This window comes from Telmatherina bonti, assembly GCF_933228915.1.
Source record: "Telmatherina bonti genome assembly, chromosome: 1".
NCBI classification, from domain to species: domain Eukaryota; kingdom Metazoa; phylum Chordata; class Actinopteri; order Atheriniformes; family Telmatherinidae; genus Telmatherina; species Telmatherina bonti.
Genome location: NC_136619.1, coordinates 42367487 through 42386627, shown reverse-complemented (window position 1 = coordinate 42386627; position 19141 = coordinate 42367487). Strand labels below are relative to the sequence as shown.

The 19141-nt window shown below is 46.6% G+C and overlaps 1 protein-coding gene across 1 annotated transcript in view; it reads right to left on the bottom strand.

The window, feature by feature from the left end:
* Positions 1 to 19141, bottom strand: part of LOC306758811 (SH3 and multiple ankyrin repeat domains protein 2-like) — a gene marked incomplete at both ends in the record, with an annotated part of 185400 nt that overhangs the window by 153671 nt on the left and 12588 nt on the right. The window contains 4 exons of the mRNA XM_079244214.1: positions 7540 to 7656; positions 10581 to 10748; positions 12162 to 12313; positions 18960 to 19068. Of these exons, the coding sequence (XP_079100340.1) occupies positions 7540 to 7656; positions 10581 to 10748; positions 12162 to 12313; positions 18960 to 19068 (546 nt within the window). The remainder of the gene's footprint in view (positions 1 to 7539; positions 7657 to 10580; positions 10749 to 12161; positions 12314 to 18959; positions 19069 to 19141) is intronic.

The following is a 19141-nucleotide window of genomic DNA, read 5'->3' as shown; positions in this document are numbered from 1 at the left end:
CAATAAGCTATTGAGAATTGGAAAAGAAAATCACACATATACTGAGACACGACCATAATCTGTGGTGCATCACATTTATTCCTGCGATTGTCCATTTAGCTGCTTATTTAAGACGTGCACGAGTGTGTTATTTTTATTCATGGATGTTTCTGACTGGAGGGGAGGCAATCCCATGATAGGCTTGTCTTTTCTGTGCTGATGCATTAACAGTGAAGCTGTAAATATGGCCCATGTCAGAGCTATGAACTGAGGCGAAGGTGTGTGTTTGCCATCAGCGGGGCACAGTTGAAGATGAAGATGTGTGATGAAGGTCAAAACTTTAGTGTTTGTGATGCTGAATTTTCTGCTGCACATTTTCAGGTTTTAATGAAGATTTATCTGTTTGGAAAGTTTGGAGCGTTTCAGCTCTGGATTAATCTGATCAGGCAGTAATTCTCCATGTAGGAGTGTTTTTGGAGATTTTTCTAGACATACAGGAGTCTTATTGAGTGTTTTTGTATTTCTATTTACACCCATTTTAATTCTTGATGATCTATTCTATTCTATTCTATTCTACAGTCATCTAGCAGACGCTTTTATCCAAAGCGACTTATATATAAGTGAGAACAACACAAGCATGAAATCAAACAGTAGAGGACATCGTAGGAAGGTGCTGGTGGACTGTCCAGTTGGACGCAGGTCCTTACATGAAGTGATACAGGATTTTTTTTGTTTGTTTGTTTTTGTTTTTTTTTGTGTGTTTTTGTGTGTTTTTTTTTTGTTGTTGTTTTTGTTTACTCCCTTCCCACCCCATAATATCACCTATGTTATAATGCAAAGAATTAATACCATAAAGATTGTGGCAAAGAACTGGGCTAAGTTCTCCAACTTTCCAACAAATACAGCTAAACTAAGTTTTGAAGTTCTCCTTGAAGAGCTGAGTCTTCAGCTGGGTCTTAAAAGTAGACAGGGACTCTGCAGAGCAGACAGTTTGGGAGATCATTCCACCATCGTGGAACAACAGAGGAAAAGAGTCTGGCTGGTGATTTAGTCCCACGTTGTGGTGGTAACACGAGGCGTCTTTCACTGGTGGAACGTAGCTGTGGAGAGGGAGTGTAGGTCTGGATTAGGGAGTGAAGGTAGACGGGAGCCGTTTGAGTTATTGTTTTGTAAGCCAGAAGCAAAGCTTTAAATTTGATGCGTGCTGCAACTGGAAGCCAGTGAAGAGCGATTAGCAGAGGAGTGACATGAGCTTGTTTGGGTTGGTTGAAGACCAGACGCACTGCAGCGTTCTGGATCATCTGCAGAGGTTTAACCAGCATGCAGGCAGACCTGCCGGTAGGGAATTGTAGTAATCGATGCGTGAGATGACCAGAGCCTGAACCAACAGCTGAGTCGTGTGTTCCGTCAGGTATGTCTGATTCTCTTGATGTTGTAGAGAGAATATCAGCAAGTACGAGCAACCGAGGCAACATGGACCTTAAAGGTCAGCTGGTCATCTATCATGACCCCAAGATTCCGGGCAGCAGATGTAGGAACAAGTATGATAGAGTGGAGCTTCACACGTATCTGTAGAGGTAAGGAAGGATTGGCTGGGCAGACAATGAGGTCTGCCTTGGACAGATTGAGCTGAAGGTGGCCAGCTTTCATCCATGCAGAGATATCAGCTAGGTAAGCTGATATTCTCATTGAGACGGTTGAGTCATCCGGAGGGAAGGAGAGGAAAAGCTGAGTGTCCTACCATCACCATCTTGGCAGGGGCATGCGCGTCGTCTCGCCCAGAAAATACAAATATGGGCAAAGAGGTGGAGCTGAGAGGGGGGCTGTGAGTGTCATGGTGGATGATTGACACCAAGCGAACTCTGACCTGCCTGTAGCTAAGAACTAACCGAGCTAACCCGGAGATAACAGGTGCTAACCGGCTAACGGATGTAAGCGGGCAAAAGCTAAGTCACGTTGTTAACTGGCTAAAAACCGCGGTTGTTCTACGTTCTTTGGACTTGAAGCGAGAGATCGGGTACCTGTCAATCAAAAGGACACGCCCCTAAATATGCAGAATTTTGAGATTAAATTACTTTTAAACGGGCGAGTTAGAAAAAAATTCACTCCCCCCATTGAATCCTTGTAGTTTTGAGCCGTTCTAAAGCTATTCTCTTTAGTTGCTAGTCCATAAACGTCTGTGATTATCATAACCATCCACTGCCACCTTCTACAAGCAATTTTGTTCATTTAAACACTAGCAATATGTCAAAAGTAGACATCATAATCCTGCAACATGTACAAACATGTTTACATTAATCTGCAGACAAACGTAATTAGCCATTAGCTAACCCACTAGCCAAGTTAGCTAACTAAGCAAATGTAAATAGTGGTAAAAAACATGAAGTGACCCAGATATAATTAAGCCCACACTATAAAAAGTTTAAATACTAGTATTACAGGGTTAAAGTTGACATCTTTGGCCACAAAGGTCACTAGAAGGTACTAAATTTAAGAGCTAATGTTTAAACCTTCCCCCAGTCTAAGAAGCTGAAATCTCAGTTTGGCTCTGCAGCCAGTTGTTTTCGTCTGCTTTAATGTAGTTGTTTGCTTTAGAGTCTTATAAATGATGCAGAAACATTGTCAAGCTCAGTTGTGCCATAGTCCATGGTTGGCCATTTCGAGATGGCAACGCATCCCTGTGTGTTGACAGGGGAGCCTCCACTTGACATGGTGGGAAGTAGTTAAATCTGTCATCATGTTCCAGCCAATGTCAAACCTAACCATGCATAATAATGTTCGCCTTGGTTCTCCTGCAGCTTTGCAGTACATGACAATGTTATTTATACATTATAAAACACGTTTCACATGCATCTTCCATTTTCAGATCCTTCAGAATGTAAATTAAATGCAAACAAACAACGATAAATAAATTATACGGCATTTGGATGGTGGTAGGGGGTAAAGAGGAAGAAAAAAAGGCTAAGTCCTCTGGTGGACCTTTAATGACTCAGCTCTATAGCTTAACAACCACTTTATCAGTGTCAACAGCACAAGTCCTTCTCTCTCTTCTCGTGAGTAGAGCTGAAGCTTGATTTGGTTCAAACGTCACAGAGTTGTATTTCATTAAAAGCTCTGGTCCACTGCTGTGAGGGCCATGACTTAATGCTCTCAGATGACTGCCGGTACAAACCAGTGTTAGAGGCTTAATGCTGGCCTGTAGCTGAGAGTATGTAGGAGACTTTCTGGTGCTAGAAATGGTGCGGTTTAAGATATTTAGCTTTTTTTTTTTTTTAAATAATTTCAGACCAGATAAAACATGTTTGATTTTCCTTTATATCCTCTAAAATGTTTAATCAATTTTTGTATTTGCAAATTTATTGATAGATTCAGTTGATTAGCAGCAGGACTCATTGGGCCTCTTTCACCAACATGTTCGCCCAAATCTTCTTACATTTGTTCTCAAGTTGTACTTCAGAATCTTTTACAAAAACCCTCCGTCAGTTTCATGAACGTGTTCGCATCCTTCTTCTTAAATACACCTGATTCAGATTATATATTCTTCCTCATCAGTTCTTTGCAACTACTCCATTGATGATCTATGCATTTAATTAAGAAAAGGTTACCCTAAAACCATGCACGGCAGCAGGGTCTGAGGACCAGGAAAGAGACATACTGGGTTCAGACCATAGACTGTATATAAAAGATGGATGGAGTCTCCGTGACGTCACCCGTAGGTTTCTGAAGAGCTGAATTGAAGCTCGGCGGGCGGTTCCTACCATCACCATCTTGGCAGGGGCATGCGTTTCGTCTCGCCCAGAAAATACAAATATGGGCAAAGAGGTGGAGCTGAGAGGGGGGCTGTGAGCGTCATGGTGGATGATTGACATCGAGCGAACTCCGAGCTTTCTGTAGCTAAGAGCTAACCGAGCTAACCCGGAGATAACAGGAGCTAACCAGCTAACGGAGGTAAGCGGGCTAAAGCTAAGTCACGTTGTTAACCGGCTAAAAACCGCGGTTGTTCTACGTTCTTCTGACTTGAAGTGGGAGATCGGGTACCTGTCAATCAAAAGGACACGCCCCTAAATATGCCGAACTTCAAGATTAAATTACTTTTAAATGGACGAGTTAGAAAAAAATTCACTCCCCTCCACAGTTGTCATGAAGGTAAACCTGACCTATTAAACCGAAAATGGATTTTTGAACCAGGCTGTAAACATGTTTATTTTTGCTGTGAAGTTGGTCTTTTTAACATGGGAGTCTATGGGAATTTGCTGTTTTGGAGCCCCTAGTGGATGAAGGGGAACTGCAGTTTTATGCACTTACATAGGCTTCACTTTTTTCCGCAGAAGGCTCCATCCATCTTTCATATACGGTCTTTGGTTCAGACTAAACAGACTAAAATCAGAATGATTAATGTATAGAATAAGTAGTTTTCATGTAAGATACTAGTCTGGAAATGATGAAGATATTACCATATTTAATTTGTTTAATTTCCACATCATAACTGGGAAAAGGCCCTCAGCAAAGTGTTCTTTTCCAAGGCCACATGGTTCAGCTTTTTACTGCAATTAGATGAAGCCAAGAGATCAGGCGGTGCAGATCCTCCAGAGAGGCTGGAGTTCCAGTTGCCCAACATTAGAGCCACAACTATCTGAGCAGAATAAATAACATGCAAAGACAGTGCAAATAATTTGTCTCGTGGGAAAACAGAAGAAAAGCCTTGCAGCTTTTACACAAACACTGGAGAGGAGGCAACAGAAACAGCAGAGCTTCCAGTTTATCAGCCACAGAGACGCCGATACGAGTTATATGGACACATTACAGCATCGGGACTGTGGATGAAATGGAAATATTACGGTTTTACGTCTGTTAGCTGACATCAAACTACCTGATTCCTGCGTGTTGGAGTCTCAATGAGACGGACAGGATGTCTTCCATCCAGCTGTTAGTGCTGCACATGGAGAAGGTCAAGGTGCTGCAGATGAAGTGAAAAACCGTAAAAACGTGGGAAGAACGCATCGGCCGGGATCAGTTTTAGCTCGGGACTCTTACAGAAAAACCACATGTACAGGCACATGTGAATCACATGTGAACAATGTGTGAATCAGATACTGTTCAGGTAATTCACACGGGTCAACCATTAATGACGTTACGTGTGCTGCTCGTGTTTTTGGAACATTTTGTATGATCCACATGTGAAGAACATGTAAAGAACATGTGAAGAACATGTGAAGAACATTAAAACTACATGGAAAGATCACATAGGGTTCAAATTTGGATCGCATGTGTTTGACATGTGAACTACACTTTTTCACATGTGGTTTTTACATGTAGATAGACATATTGTTCACATGTAGATAGACATATTGTTCACATGTAGATAGACATATTGTTCACATGTAGATAGACATATTGTTCACATGTAGATAGACATATTGTTCACATGTAGATAGACATATTGTTCACATGTAGATAGACATATTGTTCACATGTAGATACACATGTGTTTTTCCTGCCAGGGGAGTTGAAGGAAGTAGAATTATTATGATCTCAGATGTTTTTTCACGTTTCTTATGTTTTAAACGAACGACGTGAAGAAATGAAGAAAAACCAAGAAATAGAAGGATGACCTGGACTTAGAACTGAACCCAGACCCGGACCCAGACCTGGACCCAGACCCAGACCCAGACCTGGACCCGGACCCGGACTCAGACCTGGACCCGGACCCGGACCCAGACCTGGACCCGGACCCAGACCCAGACCTGGACTCAGACCTGGACCCGGACCCGGACCCAGACCTGGACCCGGACCCGGACCCAGACCCAGACCCAGACCTGGACCCGGACCCGGACTCAGACCTGGACCCAGACCCAGACCCGGACTCAGACCTGGACCCAGACCCGGACCCAGACCCAGACCCAGACCTGGACCCGGACCCGGACTCAGACCTGGACCCAGACCCGGACCCAGACCCAGACCCAGACCTGGACCCGGACCCGGACTCAGACCTGGACCCAGACCCGGACCCAGACCCAGACCCAGACCTGGACCCGGACTCAGACCTGGACCCGGACCCGGACTCAGACCCAGACCCAGACCCGGACCCAGACCCAGACCCAGACCTGGACCCGGACCCAGACCCAGACCCAGACCCAGACCCAGACCCAGACCCGGACCCGGACCCGGACCTGGACCCAGACCCAGACCCAGACCCGGACCCGGACCCGGACTCAGACCTGGACCCAGACCCGGACCCAGACCCAGACCCAGACCCGGACCCGGACCCGGACCTGGACCCAGACCCAGACCCAGACCCGGACCCAGACCCAGACCCAGACCCAGACCCGGACCCGGACCCAGACCCAGACCCAGACCCAGACCCAGACCCGGACCCGGACCCGGACCTGGACCCAGACCCAGACCCAGACCCGGACCCGGACCCGGACCCGGACTCAGACCTGGACCCAGACCCGGACCCAGACCCAGACCCAGACCTGGACCTGGACCTGGACCCGGACCCGGACTCAGACCTGGACCTGGACCCGGACCCGGACTCAGACCCAGACCCGGACCCGGACCCAGACCCAGACCCGGACCCGGACCCGGACCCGGACCCGGACCCAGACCATGACCCGGACCTGGACCCGGACCCGGACCCGGACCCGGACCCAGACCCGGACCCGGACCCGGACCCGGACCCAGACCCGGACCCGGACCCGGACCCGGACCCAGACCCAGACCCAGACCCAGACCCAGACCCGGACCCGGACCCGGACCTGGACCCAGACCCAGACCCAGACCCGGACCCGGACCCGGACTCAGACCTGGACCCAGACCCGGACCCAGACCCAGACCCAGACCTGGACCTGGACCTGGACCCGGACCCGGACTCAGACCTGGACCTGGACCCGGACTCAGACCCAGACCCGGACCCGGACCCAGACCCAGACCCGGACCCGGACCCGGACCCGGACCCGGACCCAGACCCAGACCATGACCCGGACCTGGACCCGGACCCAGACCCAGACCTGGACCCGGACCCAGACCCAGACCTGGACCCGGACGCAGACCTGGACCCGGACCCAGACCCAGACCTGGACCCGGACCACTGGGCGTTGTGGCGTTCTAGTTTCTTCGTGCTGCGTTGGTTCTCTCAGCCGGTCCAGACCTGCAGCGTCTCCCGGTGATCAATGTTCCAGCGTTACGGCCGACACACGTCACGTCGCTTCGCTTCGTCCCCCGCCGCTCATGTCCAGCTTCACAAAAGCGTCACCCCCGCAGCAGACAGACGGACGGAGAAGGAAATAATGGAAAAAGAAAAAATGTCCACCTCGCCATCATAGTACCAGTTTATCTCTGACATACAGAGACTCCGTCTAATTACTCGTGTGTCATGTGGAGACTTTGTCCCCCCAGAGACAGTTTATCTGTTCCCATGACAACAGAATAAAGTACAATACCAGAAAAATGAGCAATGTTCATGTGTAAAAGTGGGTTTTATTGTGTTTCTAGTTTCTCCGTCATCAGATCAGACCGACCGTCCTGCAGAGGAACGCCGACAGGACGCCTGCTGCTCACCTGGTTGTAAAGAGCACAGATGTGCAGCGCCGCGTTTCCCGAGGCATTCTGGGCGCTCACGTCTGCTCCGTAGAACAGCAGATGTTCCAGGTGTTGCACGTGTCCATGACGGCAAGCCTGAGGAAAACACACACACACACACACAGAGCAAAGATGAAGCTGCTTGTCTGCAGGGTCCGTGCAGTTAGACAGCTTCACCACTTGGTGTCAGTGTGCTGCAGAGGAGAGCGCAGCAGGACGTGGAGCAGCTGGTCGCCTCCGTCTGAACCCAGTTCAGCGATGAGATGGGGGGGAAAGTTGAAAGGAGTTGTGATGTGATATAATGTGAATCCATGAGGGGTTGCAGACGGAAGGCTGGAGGGGCAGTAGTTGGTTTTATGGACTAACTTTCTCTGCAAACAGCTCTGCAGCTGGGAGGTGTGTGTGTGTGTGTGTGTGTGTGTCTGTGTGTGTGTCCCTGTCAGCTGAATGTCAGAACATGAAATGATTTCTGAACCTGAAAATGGTTTTATATGTCTGTCTTAAGGTGTTTCTTCCTGTCTTGAAATCATAGGAAGGGTTAATTGCTGCGTTATATTTATATTTCCTGTTAAAAAGAGAAAAATATCCGTTTCACCAGATCAAAGAAACATTTTTATCAGATTGTTGACGAGCACACAGCCCTGGCTGAAGGATGAGGCATCAGAACTGTTTACTGTTTATCCTGCCTTGTCCAGCATCATGGCAGCAGGGTGATGGTCTGGCTGCGGTTTCATGGCACACACATCGGCGTTGCTAAGGGGAGCTTTAGGGACACGAAGGCTCTGCTTGAGGATCAGATATAGTTTGTTCATTATGGATTTCCATATTAATGCTGGATGTCACAGATGGACCAAGAGATGCAGAAAGAGTGATCAGAAAGGAGGTAAAGACATATAGATGGACGCTCCAGCTGCTACGCCTGAAAAGAAACCAAACGTCTGCAAGCAAATAAAGCAGACCATCATCAGGAGCACCAGCAGAATGAAAAAACAAACTATTGGTCCTTTTCCATCAGTATCTTCTTGCCTCAACTTAACTCTCCTCAGATCGGTTTGGAGGGTTTTCCACTCGGCTTCTGGACCCGTTAACTGGTTCTTCATATGTGACTCAGCCCAGGTTCTAAGCAAGCTGAGTCGGGTTGTGTGTGACATCGCCAGACTGCATGCTGCTATTGGTCAGGGATGTGGCCAATCAGAGGTCAGAGAGTGACATCACTGGAAGAGTGACTCCAACTCGCTGTAGAGTTTACATCACGTGACAAGCAATGGTGCAACAAAAGTCTTTTCCGTGGTCCAACACTGAGGTGGAGACATTTCAGACATTTGGCCAGACTTTGGTCAAACTGGGGCTCAACTGGGTCCAGACTTTGGTCAAACTGGGGCTCAACTGGGTCCAGACTTTGGTCAAACTGGGGCTCAACTGGGTCCAGACTTTGGTCAAACTGGGGCTCAACTGGGTCCAGACTTTGGTCAAACTGGGGCTCAACTGGGTCCAGACTTTGGTCAAACTGGGGCTCAACTGGGTCCAGACTTCGGTCAAACTGGGGCTCAACTGGGTCCAGACTTCGGTCAAACTGGGGCTCAACTGGGTCCAGACTTCGGTCAAACTGGGGCTCAACTGGGTCCAGACTTCGGTCAAACTGGGGCTCTACTGGGGACAGACATTGGCCAAACTATGGCAAATCTGGGGCCAAACTGGGGCTCGACTTCGGCCAAAGTGGAGCCAGACTTCAGCCAGACTGCGGCTAAACTAGGGCCAGATTGGGTCCAAATTTTGAGCAAACTGAGGTCAAACTAGGGCCAGACTGGGCCAAACTGGGGCCAGACCCACTAATTACACACGTCACCATGACACTAGAAAGAAGCAAACAGACATTCGGTTGCAGAAATGGACTTTTTTCATTTTGCAGATGCAACTTCTGAGTAGAATTAAAAGGTTTCATCATCATGTTGGAATGTGACGATGCAGGTTGACCATGTGGACCTTAAATCTGATGTCTGTGGAGAGAAAAATGTTTTCCGCTGCCTGAATCCACCTCCATTATTAAAGCCTGCAACTGGCTCCATGATGAACCAAATAAAATCCATCTCTGCGCTTTGATTGGCCTGAGAGCCGAAGCTCCACGGCAACAAGACATTTTACAGTCAAACAAGAGAAAAACGTTTTGTAATAAGAGTAAAAACCAGTTTCATCTTTTCCTTTGACTGTTTTCATCCATTTGAGTCCAACAAGACAACATCGAAACCTCCATCTGCACAGTTTGTTTCCTGCTTTCATGTTTGGAAAAAAATGTAAAAGCGTGTTGCTAATTTAGACGAAACTGATGTCAGGCGGTTAATTTAAGAGGTCAAAGCTTTTACAGCGTTTACTCCGCTGATGAGGATGTTATTATCAGCAAACGTCTGAACAAATCGCCTGAATTATGATGAAAACATAATAATAATTTGATGTTCTGCTGCTGGATGGATAAATCATCAGCGGCGGTAAAACAAACTGACTTGGGCCAAACTTCAAGTGGTTCATTTAACACAACCAGTAATTACTGGGAATCACTTCTGCTGTCATTTATTTGTTTGTTTACAATCAACAGGTTTCAGATAAATAAAGAGAAAAACTCTTAATAACATCCTGAACATGAAGCGGAAAGTCTCGGTAGAAAATAAGCTTCATTTGGCCGTTTAGTCATAGAATTATAGAAAAAGAAGAAAAGCAGGATAAAGAAGGAGAAGAAGAACAAGAGCGAAAAGAAAAGAGAAAAGAATGAAAAAGGAAAAGATTTCCATCAGGAGAAGCAAATCTTCAGCGGTGCTGCTCCGTCATAATAATAATAATAATAATAATAATAATAATAATAAGAAGAAGAAGAAGAATGCAAACTGTTCTGAATACTGAATAGAAAGAAAGCTTCAGACTTCTGCCTGAAGGTTTACATGTGAGTGTGTGTGTGTGTGTGTGTGTGTGTGTGTGTGTGTGTGTGTGTGTGTGTGTGTGTGTGTGTGTGTGTGTGTGTGTGCGCGTACCTGGTGGACTTCATGCCAGCCGTTCTCGTCCTGGCAGCAGACGGAGGCCTGGTGGTTCAGCAGCAGCTCGCAGCAGCCTGGATCTCCTCCAACCACCACGCTGTGGTACAGAGGAGTCAGACCACGGCTGTCCTTGTAGTCTGGAGAGGCTCCCAGCTCCAGCAGGGTCTGACGGAGGGAGGAGAGGGGGTTTCTTAATATCATTAATATAAAAACATAATCATTGTCATTATTATGAGTAACTGCTGAGAGAACAAAGACACAGACAAGTTCCCCTCTCAGGATAATCCACTTTGATTTCACTTTTAAGTTTCTATTTAAACTCCAGCATTTCCCAATGTTTCCCAACGTCTCCCAACATTTCCCAACGTTTCCCATTTCCCTACGTTTCCTAACATTTCCCAACCTTTCCCAAAATTTCCCAACGTTTCCCAACGTTTCCCATTTCCCTACGTTTCCTAACATTTCCCAACCTTTCCCAACGTTTCCCATTTCCCTACGTTTCCTAACATTTCCCAACCTTTCCCAAAATTTCCCAACGTTTCCCAACATTTCCCAACGTTTCCCAACTTTTCCCGTTTCCCAACGTTTCCCAACGTTTCCCAACATTTTCCAACGTTTCCCAACATTTCCCAACGTTTCCCAACGTCTCCCAACATTTCCCAACGTTTCCCATTTCCCTACGTTTCCTAACATTTCCCAACCTTTCCCAAAATTTCCCAACGTTTCCCAACATTTCCCAACGTTTCCCAACGTTTCCCAACTTTTCCCATTTTCCAACATTTCCCAACGTTTCCCAACATTTTCCACCATTTCCCGTTTCCCAATGTCTCCCAAAATTTCCCAACGTTTCCCAACATTTCCCAACCTTTCCCAAAATTTCTGAACGTTTCCCAACATTTCCCAATGTTTCCCAACCCTTCCCAACATTTCCTGACTTTTCCCACAGTGGAGGATCCCACTGTGGGGATTCTGCCTGTAGGACTGCTGCTGCAGGCATCATCCTTGTTTGGACGCTTAGTGCAGAGTTTCCCAACGTTTCTCAGCATTTCTGGGATTTTTCCAGGTTTTTTTGTGTGTCTTTTGTGCGTTTTCTGGCATTTTCCAGCACTTCCCTATGTTTCTTGGCATTTCCCAGCATATGCCAGATTTTTTTTCGGGCATTTTTTGGTGTTTCCCAGCATTTCTCAGCATTTGCCTGGGTTTGCCCGCATTTCTTAGCGTTTTCCAGCATATGCCAGATTTTTGGGGAATTTTTCCCAGGGTTTCCCAACGTTTCTCCGTGCTTCACCATGTTTCTCTGCATTTTCCAGTTTTTTCCAGCATATCCTGGATTTTTTTTGGCATTTTTTGGTGTTTCCCGGCATTCTCCAGCATTACCCGGCGTTCCACCGCGTTTCCCCACATTTCTCCATGTTTTACCACGTTTCTCGGCATTTTACAGCATTTGCCTGTGTTCCCCACACTTCCCAGTGTTTCCCTATCAGGATTCCGACTCCCCCCCCGCAGCAGAATCAGGCTGGTATGGGCGACTGCAGCCTGCCTGATCCAGCCTGTGTGAACATGGAGGAGTTTCTTTACCATGAGGGAAACCTGGTTCTTGGACCTGGCGGCTTTGTGCAGGGCGGTCATCCCATCTCTGGCCCTGAAGTCGAGATGAGCTCCTCCGTTCTTCAGCACCTTTATCATCTCCACCACGTTGTCCAGATGAGCAGCGAACGTCAGCGGACTCTCTGCAGAGGGAAGCAAACAGAAAATTTCTGCAGAATGAAGACGGGAAGCTTCTCCCTGCAGTAAAACACACAGCTGTGCTTCTGTGGAACTAAAACTCCTCTCAGATGCATCTGTTGGCTTTCCACAGGCTCCACGCAGAAGACACATTTATTTAGAGAGAAAACACATCAGTGGAGCAGAGGACTGCGGGGAGCGACACCGCGGCGTGTGATGCAGGTTTTAAAACAAACCACCGCTTGCTTTTTACATTTTCCTGTTTTATTCCCCAGCTGAAGGGAAAACGTGAAGTCGTACAGATGCAGGGTGGAGACTATCGCCTGGTGAGCCCTGCTGGTTGAAAGACTTCTCAGTAATTTCCAGGTAGAAATGAGCATCTGATTATAAAGTGTCAGGATGAAGGACAGCCTTCCACCTGGATCTGGTCGGAGAAAAGACTCTCTGCAGGCTCTGAAACCGACGTTTCACTCAGAGAGAAGCAGCGCTAGCCTCCGCACGTCACAGGAGGATGATAAAGATAATAATTCCCTCTTCTGTAGTTTTCTTTTCACAACTTTCCTTCCTCTTCTGGTTGTTTTTATCTGGATGGAACCAGGTCGACTGTTTCGGCTGATTAGACGGAAAAAACAACAAAAACGGAGGTGATTAAAACATATCGGGCTAACGAGATGCTAGCAGACAACAGCTGCTTCTTGTTTGACTGAAGGGACAGAAGATCAATCACGCCAGGTGTTTATGAGAATAAAGCGTCCAGATAAACGTGGTTAATAATGTGATGTAGGACTTGTCCAGTACGGGTGATCTCCTGTGGAGGAGAAGATGGTTCAAACTAACCGGATACATCCAGAACTCACCCGTCTCACCCACCGGCCTCCATTCCTTCTACACATCCTGGTTAAAGTCCTCCCCCTCACCGCCACACCCCTCCCACCTCACGGCGCCTGGGGGTCGCGAGGTCATTTCAGGGAGAATATACAGCGGCGTTTACCAAACGACTTTTTCCAGGTGTGTCGAGATGAAATTAACGGAGCAGTGAAAGTAGTGCCGTCGTTAGAGAGCACAGAGTTTCCACGGCATCAAAAGTCGGAAGTTTTCTCCTTTTACGACGTGATTTACAGGATCCGGAGAAACGCGGGACTGAAACCTTCACATACGACGCAGCAAAATGTGAAGCCGTTCATGTTTGATTGTTCACATTTACTGCATGTTTCATTTTAACGTTTCCATCGTTTTTAATGTTAACCTGTTTATATGTACGCCGTCTGTGACCCGAGAGTAAACCCACGTTCCACATGGGATTCACATGTACATACACATGTATTTACACATGTGCTTAACATGTATATACACGTGTGTATATACATGTGCGCTTCACTTGTATATAGACATGCATATACACATGTGAAGCACATGTGCAAACCTATGATTTTGGAACAATTTTATTATCTTCCTCATGTTCTCATGTGAACTAGATGTATATATAAATGTATATACACCTGTATATACAGGTGTATATACACATGTATATACACATGTATATACACCTGTATATACAGGTGTATATACACATGTATATACACATGTATATACACCTGTATATACAGGTGTATATACACATGTATATACACATGTATATACACCTGTATATACATGTGTATGTACATGTGTATATACACATGTATATACACCTGTATATACAGGTGTATATACACATGTATATACACATGTATATACACTTGTATATACATGTGTATATACACCTGTATATACATGTGTATGTACATGTGTATATACATGTGTATGTACATGTGTATATACATGTGCGCTTCACATGTATATACACATGTGTAGAACATTTGCAAACATGATTTTGGAACAATTTTATTGTCTTTCTCACATGGTTCTCATGTGAACTACATATGGTTCACATGTATATACACATGTGAACCACATGTGGAACAATGATTTTGGAACAGTTTCATGTGATCAGCAAGTGAATCATATATATCATATAATCACATAATCATTTATATAGAACACGTGGTTCTCATGTGAACTAGATGTAATCTACATGTGGTTTCCTAGCTTTTATTCACATGTGAACTGCATGTGCTTCAGAAGTGCTTTTCAGGTGATTCACATGAGTCAACTACATGTAAATCCCATTTTTCACATGTGGATCACATGAAACTCTTTCAAAAAACACTTTTTTTGCACATGTTGTTTACATGTGCATTCAACTATATTTAACAGAAGTATGGCTGACACATGTGCATCATGTTCCTCACATGTGGATTAAATGCACATGTGGTTGTTCTGTAAGTGTTGTAAAGTGTTCTATGATCTAGAACTGATTAAGAAAAAGACACATGTATGAGTGAATGAATTTGACATGATTATAATCATAGTCGCTTGTTAAAACTGAAAATATCATGGTTGTCATGCCGATGAAACCAGTTTGATCATAAAACCAGTTTGATCAGCGCCTGCTACTGGTCATTCAGTGCGTGTGCAGCAGAGCGCTGAACTGTGTTGGCGACGGATTAGAGCAGCTGGCTGAGGACATAAATTAGCTGCAGGTGGAGCGGTGGGCGGGCTTTCCTGTGGGGTTCTGCAGGTGGGCGGAGCTTCAGCTGTCCCAGACATCTTCGTCGCACCTGTCGGGAGTCAGGTTTATCAGGCCGCCAGACGGTTACCAGATGCTTCTTTCCTGGAGTTTCACTTTTCAACCTGAAGTCCGCTGATCAGCTGCTCACCTGCCGGGTTCCTGTCTGCAGACTAACAGCAGGAACGCCAAGCTGTCCGTTTAACTCTACCTGTTGCAGCACCGACACACTGCTGACATATTCATTACGTAGCCATAAATATACATTTCTGTCATCTTCACAGTCTGATGAGTTAAACAGAACTTTAACCAGAGTGGGTTCCTGGATGAGATGTTAAATACAGGCTGCAGGAGTCGAGCTGGAGAAAAGTCTTCATATTTTCATTTGTGTGAAACATCTCAACTCAATAGACCATCTTTACATTTTATTATTTGGTAATTTCCTCAAAAATATGGAGCAGCCAGGTTGTTATTTGTTTATTTTCCATTAAGGTGTCAATACAGATAAATCTCATGGTGTTACAGCGATGAGAAGGAGATTCTCATGGTGATGAGGTGGAACGGGAGATTCTCATGGTGATGAGGTGGAACGAGAGATTCTCATGGTGATGAGGTGGAAGGAGAGATTCTCATGGTGATGAGGTGGAACGGGAGATTCTCATGGTGATGAGGTGGAACGGGAGATTCTCATCATGATGTGGTGGAACGGGAGATTCTCATGGTGATGAGGTGGAACGAGAGATTCTCATGGTGATGAGGTGGAATGGGAGATTCTCATCATGATGTGGTGTAACGGGAGATTTTCATCATGATGAGGTGGAACGGGAGATTCTCATCATGATGAGGTGGAACGGGAGATTCTCATGGTGATGAGGTGGAACGGGATATTCTCATGGTGATGAGGTGGAACGGGAGATTCTCATGGTGATGAGGTGGAAGGAGAGATTCTCATGGTGATGAGGTGGAACGGGAGATTCTCATGGTGATGAGGTGGAACGGGAGATTCTCATGGTGATGAGGTGGAACGGGAGATTCTCATCATGATGTGGTGGAAGGAGAGATTCTCATGGTGATGAGGTGGAACGGGAGATTCTCATCATGATGTGGTGTAACGGGAGATTTTCATCATGATGAGGTGGAACGGGAGATTCTCATCATGATGTGGTGTAACGGGAGATTTTCATCATGAAGAGGTGGAACGGGAGATTCTCATGGTGATGAGGTGGAATGGGAGATTCTCATGGTGATGAGGTGGAACGGGAGATTCTCATGGTGATGAGGTGGAACGGGAGATTCTCATGGTGATGAGGTGGAACGGGAGAGTCTCATGGTGATGAGGTGGAACGGGAGATTCTCATGGTGATGAGGTGGAACGGGAGATTCTCATGGTGATGAGGTGGAACGGGAGATTCTCATGGGGATGAGGTGGAACGGGATATTCTCATGGTGATGAGGTGGAACGGGATGTTCTCATGGTGATGAGGTGGAACGGGAGATTCTCATGGTGATGAGGTGGAACAGGATGTTCTCATGGTGATGAGGTGGAACGGGATATTCTCATGGTGATGAGGTGGAACGGGAGATTCTCATGGTGATGAGGTGGAACGGGAGAGTCTCATGGTGATGAGGTGGAACGGGAGATTCTCATGGTGATGAGGTGGAACGGGAGATTCTCATGGTGATGAGGTGGAACGGGAGATTCTCATGGGGATGAGGTGGAACGGGATATTCTCATGGTGATGAGGTGGAACGGGAGATTCTCATGGTGATGAGGTGGAACGGGAGATTCTCATGGTGATGAGGTGGAACGGGAGATTCTCATGGGGATGAGGTGGAACGGGATATTCTCATGGTGATGAGGTGGAACGGGATGTTCTCATGGTGATGAGGTGGAATGGGAGATTCTCATGGTGATGAGGTGGAACAGGATGTTCTCATGGTGATGAGGTGGAACGGGAGATTCTCATGGTGATGAGGTGGAACGGGAGATTCACATCATGATGAGGTGGAACGGGAGATTCTCATGTGATGAGGTGGAACGGGAGATTCTCATGGTGATGAGGTGGAACGGGAGATTCTCATGGTGATGAGGCGGAACGGGAGATTCTCATGGTGATGAGGCGGAACGGGAGATTCTCATGGTGATGAGGCGGAACGGGAGATTCTCATGGTGATGAGGCGGAACGGGAGATTCTCATGGTGATGAGGCGGAACGGGAGATTCTCATGGTGATGAGGTGGAATGGGAGATTCTCATGGTGATGAGGTGGAACGAGAGATTCTCATGGTGATGAGGTGGAAGGAGAGATTCTCATGGTGATGAGGTGGAACGGGAGATTCTCATGGTGATGAGGTGGAACGGGAGATTCTCATCATGATGTGGTGGAACGGGAGATTCTCATGGTGATGAGGTGGAACGAGAGATTCTCATCATGATGTGGTGGAACGGGAGATTCTCATGGTGATGAGGTGGAACGAGAGATTCTCATCATGATGAGGTGGAACGGGAGATTCTCATCATGATGAGGTGGAACGGGAGATTCTCATGGTGATGAGGTGGAACGGGATATTCTCATGGTGATGAGGTGGAACGGGAGATTCTCATGGTGATGAGGTGGAAGGAGAGATTCTCATGGTGATGAGGTGGAACGGGAGATTCTCATGGTGATGAGGTGGAACGGGAGATTCTCATGGTGATGAGGTGGAACGGGAGATTCTCATGGTGATGAGGTGGAACGGGAGATTCTCATGGTGATGAGGTGGAACGGGAGATTCTCATCATGATGTGGTGGAAGGAGAGATTCTCATGGTGATGAGGTGGAACGGGAGATTCTCATCATGATGTGGTGTAACGGGAGATTTTCATCATGATGAGGTGGAACGGGAGATTCTCATCATGATGTGGTGTAACGGGAGATTTTCATCATGAAGAGGTGGAACGGGAGATTCTCATGGTGATGAGGTGGAACGGGAGATTCTCATGGTGATGAGGTGGAACGGGAGATTCTCATGGTGATGAGGTGGAACGGGAGATTCTCATGGTGATGAGGTGGAACGGGAGAGTCTCATGGTGATGAGGTGGAACGGGAGATTCTCATGGTGATGAGGTGGAACGGGAGATTCTTATGGTGATGAGGTGGAACGGGAGATTCTCATGGTGATGAGGTGGAACGGGAGATTCTCATGGTGATGAGGTGGAACGGGAGATTCTCATGGGGATGAGGTGGAACGGGATATTCTCATGGTGATGAGGTGGAACGGGATGTTCTCATGGTGATGAGGTGGAACGGGAGATTCTCATGGTGATGAGGTGGAACGGGAGATTCTTATGGTGATGAGGTGGAACGGGAGATTCTCATGGTGATGAGGTGGAACGGGATATTCTCATGGTGATGAGGTGGAACGGGAGATTCTTATGGTGATGAGGTGGAACGGGAGATTCTCATGGTGATGAGGTGGAACAGGATGTTCTCATGGTGATGAGGTGGAACGGGAGATTCTCATGGTGATGAGGTGGAACGGGAGATTCACATCATGATGAGGTGGAACGGGAGATTCTCATGTGATGAGGTGGAACGGGAGATTCTCATGGTGATGAGGTGGAACGGGAGATTCTCATGGTGATGAGGTGGAACGGGAGATTCTCATCATTTCATTCGATAAAAATTTTATTTATAAAGCCGTTTCATAAACCACAAGGTATCCAAAGTGCTGTACAATTTAATAACATAAATCAACATTAACAGCTTGAATAAAAAACAGTTAAATAGACAATATGTGACAGAAAAAAGGGGTGGGGGGGCTAATAGTCCTGCTTTCCGAGGTTAAAAGCCAGTATTAAAAGATGAGTTTTTAAAAGAGACTTAAAACCACCTAAAGTCGTAGCAGATCTCACAGAAAGAGGAAGATCTTTCTAGAATTTCGGGGCTGCTATAGAAACTCTGTCTCCCAGAGTCGTGAGTCGAGCCCTTGGACCACTAAGAACATCTGGTCTTCAGACAGAACAGCTGATCAGAAGAGTGTTTGGCGTGCGCGGTGTCTTACCACCAGTATCGCTGTCATGGTAGTTGGGATCCAAGCCTCTCTCCAGCATCTTGGCCACTTTGTCCACTTGATTATGCTGAACGAGGTCCATGAACTTCCTCAGATTGGCCTGCACACAGCGACAGAGACAATGCAGAGAGAACAGGTCAGAATGTGAAGCATTGTTCACCTGCAGAGGCTGA